At 38.1% G+C, this 19,843-nt stretch overlaps 1 protein-coding gene across 1 annotated transcript; it reads left to right on the forward strand.

The window, feature by feature from the left end:
* Nucleotides 1-5,878: 5,878 nt before the first annotated feature.
* Pabpc5 (poly(A) binding protein cytoplasmic 5) lies at nt 5,879-7,381 on the forward strand. Its single transcript, XM_005072521.4, has one exon. The coding sequence runs from the start codon at nt 6,021-6,023 to the stop codon at nt 7,167-7,169; it is 1,149 nt and encodes a 382-aa protein (XP_005072578.1). The 5' UTR covers nt 5,879-6,020; the 3' UTR covers nt 7,170-7,381.
* Nucleotides 7,382-19,843: the final 12,462 nt, after the last annotated feature.

The following is a 19,843-nucleotide window of genomic DNA, read 5'->3' on the forward strand; positions in this document are numbered from 1 at the left end:
ACTCCACAAAATTCGAAAATTTAAAGGAAATGGACAATTTCCTGGATAGATATCACTTGCCAAAACTAAATCAAGAGCAGATAAAGGGGATACAAATAGGAAAAGAAGAAGTCAAACTTTCACTATTTGCAGATAATATGATAGTTTACAAAAGTGACCCAAAAACTCAACAAGGGGAACACCTAGAGCTGATAAACACCTTCAGCAATGTGGCAGGATACAAGGTAAACTGAAAAAATCAGTGGCCTTATTATATACAGATGATGAAGTGACTGAGAAAGAAATCAGAAAAACATCACCCTTTACAATAGCCATAAACAGAATCAAATATCTGGGGATAAGGTTAACCAAGGAAGTATCAAGAACTTTGAGTCTTTAAAGAAAGAAATCAAAGAGGATACCAGTAAATGGAAAGATCTCCCATGCTCTTGGATTGGTAGGATCAACATAATAAAAATGGCAATCTTGCCAAAAGCAGTCTACAGATTCAATGCAATCCCTAAGAAAATTCCATCACAATTCTTCAAGGACCTGGAAAGAACAACAATCAACTTTATATGGAAAAACAAAAGGCCCAGGATAGCCAAAACAACCCTATATAATGAAGTAACTTCAGGAGGCATCACCATACCTGACTTCAAGCTCCATTATAGAGCTATAGTCCTGAAAACAGCTTGGTATTCACAAAAAAATGGGCAGGTAGACCAGTGGAACCGAATTGAAAACCATAATTTTAACCAACACACCTATGAACACTTGATTTTTGACAAAGATGCTAAAACTATACAATGGAAAAAAACATCTTCAACAAATGGTCCTGCATAACTGGGTACTATTATGCAGAAGACTGCAGATAGATCCTGGTTTATCGCCTTGTACAAAATTTAAGTCCAAATGGATCAAAGATCTCGACATAAATCCAGCCACACTGAAACTTTTAAAAGAGAAATTGGGAGATAGTCTTCAACGAGTTGGTACAGGAGACCACTTCCTGAACATAACACCAGTGGCACAAACACTGAGATCGACAATTAAAAAATGGGACCTACTGAAACCAAAAAAAAGCTTCTGTATAGTAAAGGACACAGTCAACAAGACAAAAAAGGCAGTCCACAGAATGGGAAAATATATTGACTAACCCCACATCTGACAGAGGGCTAATCTCCAAAATTTACAAAGAACTCAAGAAGGAAGTCTCCAAAACACCAAAGGATCCAATTAAAAGGTCGGGTACAGATCTAAATAGAGAATTCTCAATAGAGAAGGCTAAAATGGCCAAGAGACACTTAAGAAAGGGCTCAACATCCTTAGCCAACAACCCTGAGATACCATCTTACTCCTGTCAGAATAGCTAAAATCAAAAACACCGAAGACAATTTATGCTGGAGAGGATGTGGAGAGAGGGGAATTCTCCTCCACTGCTGGTGGGAGTGCCAACTCGTACAGCCACTTAGGAAATCCGTATGGAGATTCCTCAGGAAAATGGGAATCAATCTACCATAAGACCCAGAAATTCCACTCTTAGGCTTATATCCAATTGAGGCAAATTCAAACAACAAGGGCATCTGCTCCACTATGTTCATAGCAGCATTATTTGTAATAGCCAGAACCTGGAAGCAACCTAGATGCCCCTCAACTGAAGTATGGATAGAGAAAATGTGGTACAATTACACAATGGAGTATTACTCAGCAGAAAAAAACAATGGAATCTTGAAATTCACAGGTAAATGGATAGCACTGGAAGAAACAATCCTGAGTGAGGTAACCCAGTTGCAAAAAGACAAACATGGTATATACTCACTCATATATGGATTTTAGACATGGATCAGGATAGTTCCAGTCTGCACTTCTACTGATAGAGAGTCTGGGAAACAGGAAAGAACCTAAAATATATGCATAGTACCCAAGAGAAGAGGAATGAGCAAGATCCTCTGAACAGATGGGGAATAGGGCAAGGGGTGGGGGGGAGTGGCAGCTGGGAAGAAGAGAGTAGGATAAGAGGAAGTGAGAGTAGGTCATGGGGGAACAGGTAGGTTGAGTGGCAGGGAGGGAGAATAGGGGGAATCATAGGTTAGAAGACAGATCATGCACCATTGTGACCTCTAGTGATCTAAAGGGATGACACCAATTGGAAAGCTAAACAATAGTGGAGAGACCACCTCGAATGCCCATTCCTGATAATGAACTTGATGTCTATAACCATCTGGGAGCCCTCATACAGTGACTGATGGAAGCAGAGTCAAACACCCACAGTTAAACACTGAACTGAACCCAAGGAACTCAGTGACAGAGAGAGAGGAGCGATGAGCAAATTGGCAAAGAATGGGCTGGCAAAACCAGCAGAGACAGCTGATCTGAACAGGGTAGAGCTCTTGGACATCAGACCAACAGCGGGGAGGCCAGCATGGGACTGATCTGGACCCCCGAATGTGAGTGTCAGTGAGGGGGCCTGGGCAACCTATGGGGCCCTGAGTAGTGGATCATTGTTTATCCCTGGAATACAAACAGACATCGTGTGTCTATAACACAAAGAGGGATGCTCTCTCAGACTGGACTCTTAGGGGGAGTGCCTGGACCCTACCCTGAGTGAAATAACAGACTCTAGATATCCCCTATGTGGAAGGAATTGGCAGTAGAGTGGGAGGCTGGGAGGGATAGGGGGTTCCTGAGGAGGGGAGGGAGAGGGAACTGGGATTGACATGTAAAACAAGCTATTTAAAATAAAAAAATAAAATAAAATAATTAAAAAATGTTTTAAATATATAAAAAATTGTAAAAGGACATGCTTTCCCACTAACGATACTTGACATAATATTCAATGACATGAAAAAACACATTCTTGTTCACTTCTGTCCCATTTTCAAGTCACTGTATTGAATGATACATCATGAAATCGATGGTTGTGCACCTGGGGTATATTCCAATGGATCTCTCTTCCACTGGAAAAAAGAAAAAAATCTTACATATGAATGTGAATTACATGTGCTACAAAGTTGCTCTTTTTATAGCAAACATAACAGAAAAATGATTTTATTTGATAGGATTTTGTGCTTGGATATCTGAGACGTTTCAATATAAAGGTTAACATGATTGGATGAATTATGGCCCCAAACACTTTCCATTCCTACATTTAATTTCTGCCCAGCTGAATGTACTCAAGTAATATTATTTTATTTCAAAGTATTTCCTGATTGTGAAATCTGATCTTTTTTGCTCAAAATCCCTATACTGACATATAATTCATATTTTCCTATGCGCAAAGAAAAGAACAATTTAAATATAAACATATTAATCCAATTCTGTCTTTAATCTTACAAGAAATCTGGGTAAATTAATTACATTATAATTGATTTAGGTTACTAAATGAACAAATTAAAATATCATTTTTGTTAATGATGAATCTGTGGGAGTTAATATTTTTATATATGTTGTTTCCTAACACACACACACACACACACACACACACACACACATGTCTTGATTGGTGTTGTGTATCAAACCTAGGGGTAAAATGCACTTAATGCTGAGTTGCACTCTCTGACCCAGATAAACAATTATATAAATATATATAAATGAAAACAGTAACAAGATGTCTATCCTCCAGGCATTAGTTAACCAAAAGTAAACAAGCATAGGTTCACAATGAAGAAAGATACTCACTATTTTACGAATTTCTGAGTCAATGTCATTTAATCAATTATACAATTAAATAAAAATATAAAATGCCAAAGATCTTAAAATCACTTAAATTTACCTTGTTATTCTAAGAACTTCCTGGTAAGAACTTGTTAAATTTTCTTGTTAAACTTGTTTTTTTTTTCAGATAAAGAGTACTGATTATGTCTTCATTTTGGTTTTCCTAGGTGCAGGAACGATTTTCTAAATGTTTCCATAAGGATTAGTTTAAGTGTGAAAAGGTTTGCTTACTTTCTTTAAAAGTGCAAAATTCTCTCCAAAACAGCTTGTTAAAGATTCTGAAGGTTTGTTTACAGTACCTGATGCTCTAGATTTCATATTCACTACCACAACACCACCATTGATGATATATAGATGGATAGATAGACTGATGATAGATAGATAGATGATAGATAGATAGATGAGAGATAGATAGATGATAGATAGATAGATGATAGTGACATATATAGCAACCCTCTTCTCCATAATTCTTTAAAGTTGACAATTCAGATTGATATTTACAATTAATTTTAGAAAGTGTCCAAGTCCTAACATCTTTACATCATTTTAGAACGTAAATTATGTGGTTACATACATTTTTTGGCTTTCATACTGTGACTTTTAAACTAGTCAACCTGAATACTGAATAGAAAAAAATCAGTATTTTTTTGCACTAAGTAGCATCAAAAGTCATCTTAAGGCTCTCCAGCAATTAAAACCTTAATATCACTGGAGCAAAGAAAAGAACTTTGCCTTCTCCCTGGAGATAATCCTATCAATATGTAAGATTTATAAGGATAAAGGCCAACCTCTTCTCTGTGTTGATTTTGAGCCAGTGATCACTTAGCACTGGGCATCCAGCACAGTTATCAACACTCGAGTTTCCAGTGTACTGAAATAAGTATGTGACCTGTGTCTTCTTTGCCAACACCAATCCTACTCCACTCTCTAAAGGAGGGAATCCTCGAAAACAACAGTTTTGAGTTCTTTCTACTCTGGTCTTAATCTTTTCTTTTTTTCATGGTGAAGTAAGCAATATAAACCGTGTAAATATAATAATAAACAAGTAAACATTGATAAAGACAGATCTAAATACCATCTTGGGCCGCGCATTGGTGGCACATGCCTTTAATCCCAACACTTGAGAGGCAGAGGCAGGCAGATGTCTGTGAGTTCAAGACCAGCCTGGTCTACAGAGCTAGTTCCATGACAGCCTCCAAAACTACAGAGAAACCCTGGCTCGAACAACAAAGCAAAACAACAACAACAAAAAAAAAAACACCATCTTGGTTGGTCTCTCTCTCTGCCCTTCCTCTTCTGTCTCTGTCTCTGTCTCTCACCCTCTCTCTTTCTGGCACAAGCAGGCCCAAGCGGGAAGTTACTTAGCAAGGTTCCCGGTTTCCTAGTGCCCCACCCGCCCCTTGCACAGCTACAGGATCCTGGTCCTTTGGTTCCTTGGTTGCTCTGTGTTGCAGGTGGAAGCAACCCTTGTCTGTTGGTCTCTGCAGGGTCAGTCCTTGGCGCATCTGCCCTTCTCTACTGACTCCGCCCCGCATCTGTCTAGACCCGCCTCCCGGCAGAGCTGACCCACAACGCGACTACCAGTCAGTCCCTCCGGACCTGCAGAGAGCCTCAGCCTGCAAAAATCGCCACGCCTCACTCGGTCCGTACCCAGTGGGCATCTTGGGGATCTGGGCGGTCTCCGGTTCCCGACGCGTGTATCTGTGTGTCTGTCTCTCTGTGAGATACGCTCTCTGCAGCCTGCCTGCCAGTCCCAGTGCACCAAGTGTCTTGTGTGCCCTATCGCTGACGCTGAGCTTGGGATGGCCTTAGTGAGCTCCTAGCCCGCCTGACCTGCCTGGCGGAGGAATACACACACTTGCCCCTGCAAGGTGGTTCTGGCATTTTGTATCTACAGGAGCTTGGGGCCTATGCTTTTTTTTTTCCAGAAAGCCAGTCACGAGGACTCTGTTGGCAAAGCTAGATGTGGGGAGCCAGCCAGATCCTTGATGATTTCTTTAATTTTAATGGGGAAGGGAATATTGAGCTTTTAATGAAGGCTTTTAAAACCAAAGGGAAATCAGAGGGGTGAAAAAATGTAAGTCCTCTTAGGGAGAACAGATTGCTTTCTGGGTTGCCTTTATGTCTGATACATTTGTTCTGAGCTTGCTGACCAGCTGTTTCTGAACTTCATTTTCTCAGCCGCAACAGTGATTTGAGTCTGCTTTTAGCTCCCTTCCACCTGCCTTCGCTTGTTTCTGTGCAAGAACAGCTGTTTGGTCCATAGATTAGAGAAAGGGGTCTCCACCCCCTTTCCCAAGAGAGCCTCTTCTAAGTGCTCAGCAATGGGGAGCGGGGAACCTAATACTGCTGGCAAGAAAAAGAAGTACCTCAAGGCTGCACTGTATGTTGGTGACTTGGACCCTGAAGTGACAGAGGACATGCTCTACAAGAAGTTCAGACCGGCTGGCCCTCTACGCTTCACTAGAATTTGCCGGGACCCAGTGACCCACATCCCCCTGGGTTATGGTTATGTTAACTTCCGCTTTCCTGCAGATGCTGAGTGGGCCTTGAACACAATGAACTTTGATTTAATTAATGGTAAACCATTTCGCCTCATGTGGTCACAGCCAGATGACCGCTTAAGAAAGTCTGGAGTTGGAAATATATTCATCAAGAACTTGGATAAATCCATAGATAATAGGATCCTGTTTTACTTCTTTTCTGCTTTTGGTAACATTCTTTCCTGTAAGGTAGTAAGTGATGACAATGGATCTAAGGGTTATGCCTATGTTCATTTTGATAGCCTTGCTGCTGCCAATAGGGCTATCTGGCATATGAATGGAGTCTGGCTTAACAACCGTCAGGTGTATGTGGGAAGATTCAAATTTCCTGAAGAGAGAGCAGCTGAAGTCAGAACCAGGGATAGAGCCACATTTACCAATATTTTTGTGAAAAACCTTGGAGATGACATGGATGACGAAAAACTAAAGGAACTTTTCAGTGAATACGGACCAACTGAGAGTGTTAAAGTAATAAGGGATGCCAGTGGAAAATCTAAAGGCTTTGGATTTGTCAGATATGAGACACATGAAGCTGCCCAAAAATCTGTGCTAGACCTGCATGGCAAGGCAATAGATGGGAAAGTCCTGTATGTAGGGAGAGCACAGAAGAAAATTGAACGCTTGGCTGAATTAAGGCGGAGATTTGAAAGGCTGAAATTAAAAGAAAAAAGTAGACCCCCGGGAGTGCCTATCTACGTTAAGAACCTGGATGAGACCATCGATGATGAAAAGCTGAAGGAGGAATTTTCTTCATTTGGATTAATTAGTCGAGCCAAAGTGATGATGGAAGTGGGACAAGGCAAAGGGTTTGGTGTCATCTGCTTTTCTTCTTTTGAAGAGGCTACCAAAGCAGTGGATGAGATGAATGGTCGTATACTAGGCTCTAAGCCACTGAATGTCACTCTGGGCCAAGCCAGGCACAGGTGGTGAGAATCACAATGGTCACTTTGTTTAGCCTTAGCTGGTGCCTACATAGCTTGGGCTCCTTTCTGATAGATGGACATGTTTTTGTTGTTATTTTATTTTGTATGTGTGAAAAATTATTTTAGAAAGTGTAAACTCAAAATCTTGTTAATTTTAGTGAAGAACATAGATAGTTTTTAAATGTAAAATTGTCATTTTGTATGAGTTTTTACATAATATCTATCCTTAAGGATTTATGGAATAAAGTTTATTCCTCCTTTTTTCTGAATAGCCTAATTGAGGCAATTGATTATATTTCTATCTTTATTTACATAATACTAATTTAATTTATTCCATGAAAATATTCTTAGCAAGGTCCTTATTTCTGATTCTGACACAGTGGAAGTTCAGGACTTGCTTTTTAGAAAAATAATCAAAGAAGCTTAAAACTGCTGCATAATTTCATATTAGATTATGATTTAAAGGAATATTTTAACAATATGTGAGGATTCCTTCCTGTATTTATTTGTATTGATTTTCTTTTATAAATACATTAGGAGCATACTACATACTTGTTAGTAACTTTGACTAAGTATTGGTAGTTGTTTTTATTAGTGTCTTGTTCTTGTTTTATAATCAGTGCTTTTAGAAAACTGTTACATTGATAAATGGCTACTCAAAATGTGATGGTATCATAAAAATCCAAGTTATTTAATATTTGAAAATATTCTAAAAGCCATCCTTAATAGTTCTTTTTATAAATGTATATAATGATCACATACATGCAGACTATGTTAAGCTAACAAGAAAATGTAATAATGCACTAACTCATTTTTTAAAGATTTATTTATTTATTTATTATGCATTCAGCATTCTGCAGTCCAGAAGAGGGCACCAGATCTCATTATAGATGGTTGTGAGCTACCATGTGGTTGCTGGGAATTGAACTCAGGACCTTAACCTCTGAGCCATCTCTCCAGTCCCGCACTAACTCATTTTTACTTTTAAACACTTTACACACTGCTCCTGGTAAAACTAAGGACCTATTGCTTCTTGTAAGCCTTAAATATATCCATGTGCAAATAATGACCTTGTTTCATTAAGGGACAGGTTTCCTCTTAACTAGGTCACATGAGAATTATTAACTCCAAATAATTCTCCTTTGCTGCATCAGAACATTTAAACTAGAATGTGTGTTTTCCAAACATTAAGGACAAAATATTGTTCTACAGCATCTTCATGTACCATGCAATTCCTAAACCACAAATTCTCCACATTTCACTTGCAGTAACCATTTCTTATTACTTTCAGCTTTCAATCCAGGTATAACTTAAAATTAGTATAACTAATTTGAAAATTAGAAAAAATCAAACTGTGTTGAACTTGAATAACTTTCTTAGAATATATGATTCACTCATATGATAGGTTCTTTCACAAGAACATGTTTGGTATCCCTTGTCAGGATATTGTCTTCAATTACTTTACAGATAAATCTTTTTAAGGGTAATATAATTATACAACTTAAAAAATTCTGTTAGCTATTTGACCACGAAATATAAGTAGGATATTTCTATGTAATAACATCCAATATTGTGTATATACATATTATAGTATTTTCAAAATGAAAATCACTGACTTGTTGATTATAAATATAATATGTAATCATAAATCCTGTAAAAATTTACAAAGAAAATATTCTCAATTTTTGTAGGTGCATATCCCTTTATATCTTTTTCTTATGTGTGCACACATTTTTTGAAAAATACAGTATGCAGTGATCCATAATTTGTTTTATATTTATATACTGGAACACAGTCATCCTATCATACCAATAAATATTAATATTGATATATATCATGATTTTAGAGACTTCATAATTTTTCTTAATATGGATATAAAATAATACTTTTGATTTAATAATTTTTAAAATTTATAAACTATAATGAGCTGAACATCTTTTTCTGGAAACATTGTGCATGATGAATGTAACAAAAAACTTCTATAAAGTATAATGATTAAATATGCTAGAGAACTAAAACACTCAATAGGTAGATATGTTCCCAAATTTTTGAACATCTTCAGCATGTATTAAATTTTATGAAAAAAATCAGGAAATAATTTTTATGCTTGATGAAACTACTTTATATTATTGCAACTATCAAAATACATAAAAATTTAAATAGATACAATGACAATTATATATTATATACTTTATTCATTTTAAACACTCTCTTTTCTTAAAGAATTATATATTTTTATTTTATATCATTGGTGTTTTCTCAAGTGTTTGTCTGTTTGAAATTTCAAGATCTCCTGGAAATGAAGTTAGAGACAGTTATGAGCTGCAAAGTAAGTGATGGGAATTGAAACCTGGTCCTCTGGAAGAGCAGCCAGTGCTCTTACCCGCTGAATCATATCTCCATTATGAAATATACTTTTAAAATCATAATTATAAGTACAAAATATCACTTTTAGCATGATTCTGTGAAAATTTTAAATAAAATATCTAGGACGAGTTCTAGAATGTAAAAATAATGAAATTAAGTACATGATTTTGGAACTTAATATTTAAAGTGTTATTATATTCTAAAGAACAGCCTTTATAAATTGCCGGCAAAAATAAGGATTGTTAGGAACAGCTAAAATAGTTATAATGAAGATCTATTTAACCATTTGAAAAAATTGAAAATTTAAGAGCTGAAAACCATGAGGAAAATATATATTAAAGGTAATCTCTATGAATAAAAATACCTGAGTAGTTTTTTATCTTGTGCTTAAGTTTTATCTACTTATAATACACTGCCAAAGAACAACAGTATTGCCAAGGGGTTTATAAAGCTTAGTGCCCAGCACTTCTGAGGAAACTGTTATTACTAAAAACACAGCTAGTGCTTGGTTAATAATCAACTATATAAGGCAAGTTTTGTTTTGATTAAGTTTTCAAAGCAGTCACTTGGACAATTTTTAAAATGCACAATGAGAAGAAAATTAAGAAATTAATTCATGATTACATACAATCATAATAAAAATTGGGGGGGAGAATTTACACATATTCTTGTTTATTTATTGCCAATGAAAAAGAAAGCAAAATTTTTACTTTGGGCTAGTGGAAACAATAGTAATTATATCTTTAATTAGTAAGTTGAAAATGGATTAAATACCATTGTCCCTGAAAATAAAATGCTTAGATAGAAAACAATTAGAAATGTGTCAATAAATGACTGAATATAAATAATTGAAGTGTGTTTAACACCTATAATAGTCCCTGAAATGCAGTATTCAACAATCCATTAATGAATGCATTAATAACATGGGCTATTCCCTTCCATTTTGTTACCTTTCAAATCTATCAGTATGTAATGAGTGAAATGAGATTTTAAGTAGCATATGAAAATGTACTTGAGAACTGAAAAATATTTATATTTTATAATATTAGGTGTTCAAATATTTTCCTTTTAGTGTTATGGTTTTTATGATTTCTATCATTTGACCATTCCATGTTTCCACGATATGTCATAAATGCAAAGCCTGTGATTAACATAACTTAAAATTGTTTGTAGAGCAATATTTTTTATGTTAATGACATCTTCTGTGAAGACTAATCAGATTCCAAAAATTATTACTTCTGTACTGAAATATATAATTACATTAATTCTTGAGAATGTAGTAGTTGCTAATCTTAAATTATTTAACCCATATACAGTCGCAGTATTTTTTACTACTCTTAACATGTGTCCTAAAAAATGATTACTTACACACTCAGGAGAGTTAGAGTTTCCCACACAGCTTTAGTAGATCCTCGCTATAAAATCCCCTCACTATAAAAGCAAATTTGAAAGTAAAATGATTTGCTGCAATCCTTATACTAAAGCTTATCATTCTTGCTATTCAAAGATGTATTTATTTTGCTTTATGTGTGTGAATGTTTTGTCAACATTTGTGCATGTGTACAACATGTGTGCATGTGTGCCTAGTTCTTTTAAGGGTCAGAAAGCCAATGGATCCTTTGGTACTGGAGTTACAGATGGTTATGAACCACTATGTGGGTACTGGGAACAAAACTCAGGTCTTCCACAAGAGCAGCAAGTGGTTTTATGCACTGATCCATCTCTCCAGCCTTCAGTCAAATTTCTTGGATTTTTCTCTTTAAGTAAGTGTCTCATATCTCTGACAGACCTGGAACTCTTTATGATGACCAGGGTGACCTTGAACTCACAGAGATCCACCTACCACTGTCTTCAGAGTGTTAGGATTAAAGCTGTTCATCACATGACTGGCCTTCTAATTATTATAAGGTAAAAACGTATCTCCAAATACTTTGATCCTCAAAATCAGAGTCAAAGTTTAAAGTATATCTTATTTGAAAGGGAAAGGTCATCATTAAATTTCTAATATGAAATTTGGGACCTTTTAAAAAATGTATTTAGTAGTCAGGTGAGATTGGGTCCCCGGCTGGGACCACCCGCCCATCACCCATCCCCCTCCATCTTCGGGGCCGCTCCCGGCTTCCAGAAGAGCCGCCCACACAGGAAAGAGATCAGCTCCCCAAGACCCCAACCCAGCGAGTCCAGCTTCAGGTGAGATTGGGTCTCTGGCTGGGACCACCCGCCCACCACCCATCCCCCTCCATCTTCGGGGCCGCTCCCGGCTTCCAGAAGAGCCGCCCACACAGGAAAGAGATCAGCTCCTCCAAGACCCCAACCCAGCGAGCCCAGCTTCAGGGCCGCTCCGGGCTTCCAGAAGAGCCGCCCACACAGGAAAGAGATCAGCTCCCCAAGACCCCAACCCAGCGAGTCCAGCTTCAGGTGAGATTGGGTCTCTGGCTGGGACCACCCGCCCATCACCCATCCCCCTCCATCTTCGGGGCCGCTCCCGGCTTCCAGAAGAGCCGCCCACACAGGAAAGAGATCAGCTCCTCCAAGACCCCAACCCAGCGAGCCCAGCTTCAGGTGAGATTGGGTCTCTGGCTGGGACCACCCGCCCATCACCCATCCCCCTCCATCTTCGGGGCCGCTCCCGGCTTCCAGAAGAGCCGCCCACACAGGAAAGAGATCAGCTCCTCCAAGACCCCAACCCAGCGAGCCCAGCTTCAGAAGAGCCACCCACACAGGAAAGAGATCAGCCCCTCCAAGACCCCAACCCCAGCGAGGCCAGCTTCAGCTTCAGCTGCAGTAAAGAAGGAGACCAGTGGAGACAGAAAGCCCCCACCAGCACCCACTGGAAGAAGAGATGGGAAGAAGACAGAATAAGAGATCACTCAGCAATAGAAACACCAACACGACCCCACCAGAATCCAGGGATCCAACACCAGCAAGACCTGAAAAGCACTACATAGATGAAGAAGAGGAGACAGACCTTAAAAATTATTTCATGAAGATGATGGAGAGCCTCAAGGAAGAAACGAGGAAATCCCTTAAAGAAATAGAAGAAAAAACAAACAAAAAAATCCATGAAATGGGGGAAAAATTCAAGAAATAAACAAATCTCTCAAAGAATCTAAAGAGCACCAAGAAAAAACAACCAAGAAAATTAAGGAAACAGCTCAAACAGTTGAAGGATTGAAAGTTGAAATAGAAACGATAAAGAAAACACAGAATGAAGGGATGCTGGAAATAGAAAAGCTCGGTAAACGGTCTGGAATCACAGATGCAAGCATCACCAATAGAATACAAGAGATAGAAGAGAGAATCTCAGGTGTTGAAGACTCATTAGAGGACATAGCATCGTCAACCAAAGAAAATCTCAAAACCAACAAATCCTTAACACAAAATATCCAGGAAATATGGGACACCGTGAAGAAGCCAAACCTGAGAATAATAGGTATAGAAGAAGGTGAAGAACTTCAACTTAAAGGTACAGAAAACATATTCAACAAAATCATAGAAGAAAACTTCCCTAACCTAAAGAAAGATATGCCTATGAAAGTACAAGAATCTTACAGAACACCAAATAGGCTTGACCAGAAGAAGAAGTCACCTCGCCATATAATAATCAAAACATCAAACCTACAGAGCAAAGAGAAAATATTAAGAGCAGCTAAAGAAAAAGGCCAAGTAACATACAAAGGCAGACCTATCCGAATTACACCTGACTTCTCAATGGAAACGATGAAAGCCAGAAGATCCTGGTCAGATGTCCTACAAACGCTAAGGGAACAAGGATGCCAGCCCAGACTACTATATCCAGCAAAGCTCTCAATTACCATAGATGGAGAAAACAAAATATTCCATGACAAAGCCAGATTTAAACAATACGTATCCATGAATCCAGCTCTACAGAAAATGCTAGAAGGAAAACCTAGAGCCAAGGAAGATAACTACATTCACAAAGACACAGGCAATATAGAATCATACTTTACAAAACACTAAAAGAAAAAGGGAGGAGAAACTACACAAAATAACTTCACTAACAATAAATCAAGCGCAAACAAGGATCACCAATCAATGGTCATTAATATCCCTCAATGTCAATGGCCTCAACTTACCTATAAAAAGACACAGACTAGCAGAATGGATACGAAGACAGAACCCTTCCTTCTGCTGCATACAAGAAACACATCTCAACACCAAAGACAGACGTTATCTCAGAGTAAAGGGCTGGGAAAAGATCTTCCAATCAAACGGCCCCAAGAAACAAGCGGGCATAGCAATCCTAATATCTAACAAATTAGACTTCAAATTAAAATCAATCAAAAGAGATGAAGAAGGGCACTTCATATTCATCAAAGGAAAAATACATCAAGACGAAGTCTCGATTTTAAATATCTACGCCCCAAATACAAAGGCACCTACATTCGTGAAAGAAACATTACTAAAGCTCAAAATGCACATAAAATCTCACACACTAATAGTAGGAGACTTCAACACTCCGCTCTCACCGCTAGATAGGACCTCCAGACAGAAACTTAACAAAGAAACAAAAGAATTAATAGAAGTTATGACCCAACTGGGTTTAACAGACATCTATAGAACATTCCACCCAAATACAAAGGGATATACCTTCTTCTCGGCACCACATGGAACCTTCTCTAAAATTGACCACATAATAGGAAACATAGCAAATCTCCACAGATACAAAAAAATTGGAATAACCCCCTGCATCTTATCAGACCACCATGCATTAACATTAGAATTCAACAATAACACAAATCGCAGAAACCCTACAAACTCATGGAGATTGAACAATGCACAATTGCACCATCCCTGGGTAAAGGAACAAATAAAAAAAGAAATTAAAGACTTCCTCGATTTCAATGAGAATGAAGACACAACATACACAAACTTATGGGACACTTTGAAAGCAGTGCTGAGAGGAAAGTTTATAGCACTAAGTGCCCACATGAAAAAACTGGAGAACAGTCATACTAGAGAATTAATAGCACAGCTGAATGTTCTAGAACAAAAAGAAGCAAACTCCCCCAGGAGGAGCAGACGCCAGGAAATAATCAAATTGAGGGCTGAAATCAATCAAGTAGAAACCAGGAAAACATTGAGAAGAATCAATGAAACAAAGAGTTGGTTCTTTGAGAAAATCAACAAAATAGACAAACCTCTGTCCAAACTAACCAAAAGACAGAGAGAGAACATGCTAATTAACAAAATCAGGGATGAGAAAGGGGACATAACAACGGACTCTGAGGAAATCAAGAGAATCATCAGGGCATACTTTGAAAATCTGTACTCCACAAAATTTGAAAATTTAAAGGAAATGGACAATTTCCTGGATAGATATCACTTGCCAAAACTAAATCAAGAACAGATAAATAATCTAAACAGACCTATAACCCCTAATGAAATAGAAGCAGTCATCAAAAGTCTCCCAAACAAAAAAAGCCCAGGCCCAGATGGCTTCAGTGCAGAATTCTACCAGAAATTCAAAGAAGAGCTCATTCCAATACTCGTCAAAGTATTCCACACTATAGAAGCAGGAGGCTCACTGCCAAACTCTTTCTACGAGGCTACAATTACCTTGATACCCAAGCCACACAAAGACACAACTAAGAAAGAGAACTATAGACCAATTTCCCTCATGAACATTGATGCAAAAATACTCAATAAAATACTTGCAAACCGGATTCAAGAACACATCAGAAAAATCATCCACCATGATCAAGTAGGCTTCATTCCAGGAATGCAGGGATGGTTCAACATTAGAAAATCTATCAATGTAATCCACCATATTAACAATCTGAGAAAGAAAAACCACATGATTATCTCACTAGATGCTGAAAAAGCCTTTGACAAAATCCAGCACCCCTTCATGATAAAGGTCCTAGAGAGATCAGGGATAACAGGAACGTACCTGAACATAATAAAAGCAATATACAGTAAACCAACAGCTAACATCAAACTAAATGGAGAGAAACTCAAAGCAATTCCTCTAAAATCAGGAACAAGACAAGGCTGTCCACTCTCTCCATATCTCTTCAATATTGTACTTGAAGTTCTAGCTACAGCAATAAGACAACAAAAGGAGATAAAGGGGATACAAATAGGAAAAGAAGAAGTCAAGCTTTCATTATTTGCAGATGATAGGATAGTTTACATATGTGACCCAAAAAACTCCGCAAGGTTACTCCTAGAGCTGATAAACAGCTTCAGCAAAGTGGCAGGATACAAGGTAAACTCAAAAAAATCAGTGGCCCTATTATATACAGATGATGAAGTGACTGAGAAAGAAATCAGAGAAACATCACCTTTTACAATAGCCAAAAACAGCATCAAATATCTGGGGATAATGTTAAGCAAGGAAGTGAAAGACCTGTATATCAAAAACTTTGTGTCTTTGAAGAAAGAAATCAAAGAAGATACCAGAAAATGGAAAGATCTCCCATGCTCTTGGATTGGTAGGATCAACATAATAAAAATGGCAATCTTGCCAAAAGCAGTCTATAGATTCAATGCAATCCCTATCAAAATTCCATCACAATTCTTCAAGGACCTGGAAAGATCATTAATCAACTTTATATGGAAAAACAAAAGGCCCAGGATAGCCAAAACATCCCTATACAATAAAGGAACTTCAGGAGGCATCACCATACCTGATTTCAAGCTCTATTATAGAGCTATAGTCCTGAAAACAGCTTGGTATTGGCACAAAAATAGGCAGGTAGACCAATGGAACCGAATCGAAAGCCCTAATTTTAACCCACACACCTATGAACACCTGATTTTTGACAAAGAAGCTAAAACTGTACAGTGGAAAAAAGAAAGCATCTTCAACAAATGGTGCTGGCATAACTGGGTAATGGTATGCAGAAGACTGCAGATAGATCCATGTTTATCGCCTTGTACAAAACTTAAGTCCAAATGGATCAAAGATCTCAACATACATCCAGCCACACTGAAACTTTTAGAAGAGAAAGTGGGAGATACTCTTCAACGAGTTGGTACAGGAGACCACTTCCTAAACATAACACCAGTGGCACAGGCACTGAGATCAACAATTAACAAATGGGACCTTCTGAAACTAAAAAGCTTTTGTAAGGCAAAGGACACAATCAAAAAGACAAAAAGGCAGGCCACAGAATGGGAAAAGATATTCACTAACCCTACATCTGACAGAGGGCTAATCTCCAAAATTTACAAAGAACTCAAGAAACAAGTCTCCAAAACACCAAAGGATCCACTTGAAAGGTGGGGCACAGAGCTAAATAGAGAATTCTCAGTAGAGGAGGCTAAAATGGCCAAGAGACACTTAAGAAAGTGCTCAACATCCTTAGCCATCAGGGAAATGCAAATCAAAACAACTCTGAGATACCATCTTACTCCTGTCAGAATGGCTAGAATCAAAAACACCGAAGACAATTTATGCTGGAGAGGATGTGGAGAGAGAGGATCACTCCTCCATTGCTGGTGGGAATGCCGACTCATACAGCCTCTTTGGAAATCAGTATGGAGATTCCTCAGGAAAATGGGAATTAATCTACCACTAGACCCAGCAATTCCACTCTTAGGCATTTATCCAAATGAGGCAGGTTCATACAACAAGGGCATCTGCTCCACTATGTTCATAGCAGCATTGTTTGTAATAGCCAGAACCTGGAAGCAACCTAGATGCCCCTCAACTGAAGAGTGGATAGAGAAAATGTGGTACATTTACACAATGGAGTATTACTCAGCAGAAAAAAACAATGGAATCTTGAAATTCGCAGGGAAATGGATAGCACTGGAAGAAACCATCCTGAGTGAGGTAACCCAGTCGCAAAAAGACAAACATGGTATGTACTCACTCATATATGGATTTTAAATATGGATCAGGATAGTGCCAGTCTGCACTTCCACAGATAGAGAGTCTGGGAAACAGGAAAGAACCTAAAAGATATGCATATATGCATAGTACCCAAGAGAAGAGGATGGAGACAAGATCCTCTGAATGGATGGGGAACAGGGCGAGGGGGGTAGTGGGACCTGGGAAGAGTAGAGGGGGTAAAGAGGAAGGGAGTTGGTCATGGGGGAACAGGAAGTTGAGGGTGTGGGGGTAAAATAGGGGGAAGAGGGAATCATAGGATCGAAGACAGATCAGGCACCAGAGTGACCTCGAGTGATCTAAAGGTATAACATCAATTGGCAAGCTAAGCAATAGTGGAAGGACCACCTCGAATGCCCATTCCTGATAATGAACTTGATGTCTATAACTATCCGGGAGCCTTCATCCTGGGACTGATGGAAGCAGAGGCAAACACACAACTAAGCACTGAACTGAACCCAAGGAACCCAGTGACAGAGAGAGAGGAGTGATGAGCAAATTGGCAAGGAATGGGCTGGCAAAACCAGCAGAGACGGCTGATCTGAACAGGGGAGTGCTCTTGGACCCCAGACCGACAGTGGGGAGGCCAGAATGGGACTGATCTGGACCCCCCAAATGTGAGTGTCAGTGAGAAGGCCTGGGCAACCTATGGGGCTCTGAGCTGTGGATCAGTGTCTATCCCTGGTATACAATCTGTCTTCATGTGCCTATGGCACAAAGAGAGATGCTCTCTCAGCCTGGACTCTTAGGGGAGTGCCTTGACCCTACCAAGAGTGAAATGATAGACTCTAGACATCCCCTATGTGGAGGGATTTGGCAATAGGGTGGGAGGGAGGGTGGAAGGGGAGTGCGGGAGGAGGGGAGGGAGAGGGAACTGGGATTGACATGTGAAACAAGCTATTTAAAATTAAAATAAAAAATGATTAAAAAAAATGTATTTAGTTCTTTAGGGATGTCTAGTAAAACAGAGTGGATGATATTATGCACCATAGTTTTCTCAGTCATCAGACTAGTTTCTTAGAACTACTCATAAAACAAAATAAAACATGAAATAAAAACTTTTACACATTTAGGCATTAACTTTGAGATTCCAAAAGGGACATATTTTACTTTTGAAAAATAAATGACTTACCAAATCAATCTATGATACTATTTAAAAATAAATTTATGCTAATATGTATAGAATGGCAAAAGACCTTTTTAAAAGTCACCTATCTTTGAGAACTTTACACTTTCTAAATCCTTGAATAAACAGAGGAATTTACTCACTTTTCTTTTTTATGTTTCATAAATCCACAAATATTTAAATTCATTATATTATATTATATTTAAGGTTAAAAACTTTATTGCAGTTGTAAGATTAAGTCTTGGCTAAAAACATTGTTGTAAGTATAGTTTAAATATTCAAAGCAGTCAAGGTAATTTGTTTCCAAACAAGAAAGGAAAGAAAAATCAAGAATGCATTTCTTTATTCTTTATAGAGAAAAAATGAGAGATTTGTTCATTGACAATAACTAAAGTATATAAATAGTCATTTGAATGTTATAAACATAAATGGATATTGTAAGAACAATGAAATTCTGCCTATTTTAATGTCTAAGGTCAAACATCAAGGAAACCTGCCATTCAATTTCTGCAGTTATTCTTAGTCTTTATGTGACTACTAACAGTGATCTTAAACCTCAGGAATACTCTTTCATAAGTGAGCTTTCATTTTAGAAAATGGTGCTAATCTAATCTTTGGCCTCCATTTACATAACCTCAGTACACCCTGCAAAATTTTAAGATTATAATGATTTTTTCTGGTTTATGTACTTTTTCTAAATATGAACTCAATTTTTAATTTGCAGCATGTATGTATGTGATACTGTGTAGCTTTACTGAGATGATTTTTAAGATTTGCATGTTAAGAAACAGTAAATGGTGGGAAACTTGTTCACTGCTTATATGTGAATGAATGTATTTAACGAAAGATGTACTTTTTAAATCATGCACATTCAGACAAGATGCCAATTAAAAAACAGTAAATCTATGGGATCTGCCTGGTATTGTGGTTTCATAACGCATGCATGAGATAGAATATGGAGTTAGGAGAAATAGAAGGGGAGAAGAGGAGGGAAGAGTAGGATATGAGGGAGTAGGAAGATAGAGTCAGGGGAAGAACAGAGGAGAGCAAGAAAAGAAATACCATTACAGAGGGAGCCATTATAGGTATAAAGAGAAATCTGGCACTAGGGAAATGTCCACAGATCTCTAAGGATGACACCAACTAACAATCTCAGCAATAGTGGAGAGGCTATTTTAAACGCTCTTCCCTGATACTGAGATTGAGGACTACCTTATATGCCATCCTAGAGCCTTCATCCAATAGCTGATGTAAGCAGAAGAGGAGACCCACAGCCAAACACTAAACTGAACTCCTGGAATCCAGGTGCAGAGAGGGAGGAGTTATG

This window comes from Mesocricetus auratus, unplaced genomic scaffold (genome assembly GCF_017639785.1).
Source record: "Mesocricetus auratus isolate SY011 unplaced genomic scaffold, BCM_Maur_2.0 Super-Scaffold_100003, whole genome shotgun sequence".
In the NCBI taxonomy this organism is placed as follows: Eukaryota; Metazoa; Chordata; class Mammalia; order Rodentia; family Cricetidae; genus Mesocricetus; species Mesocricetus auratus.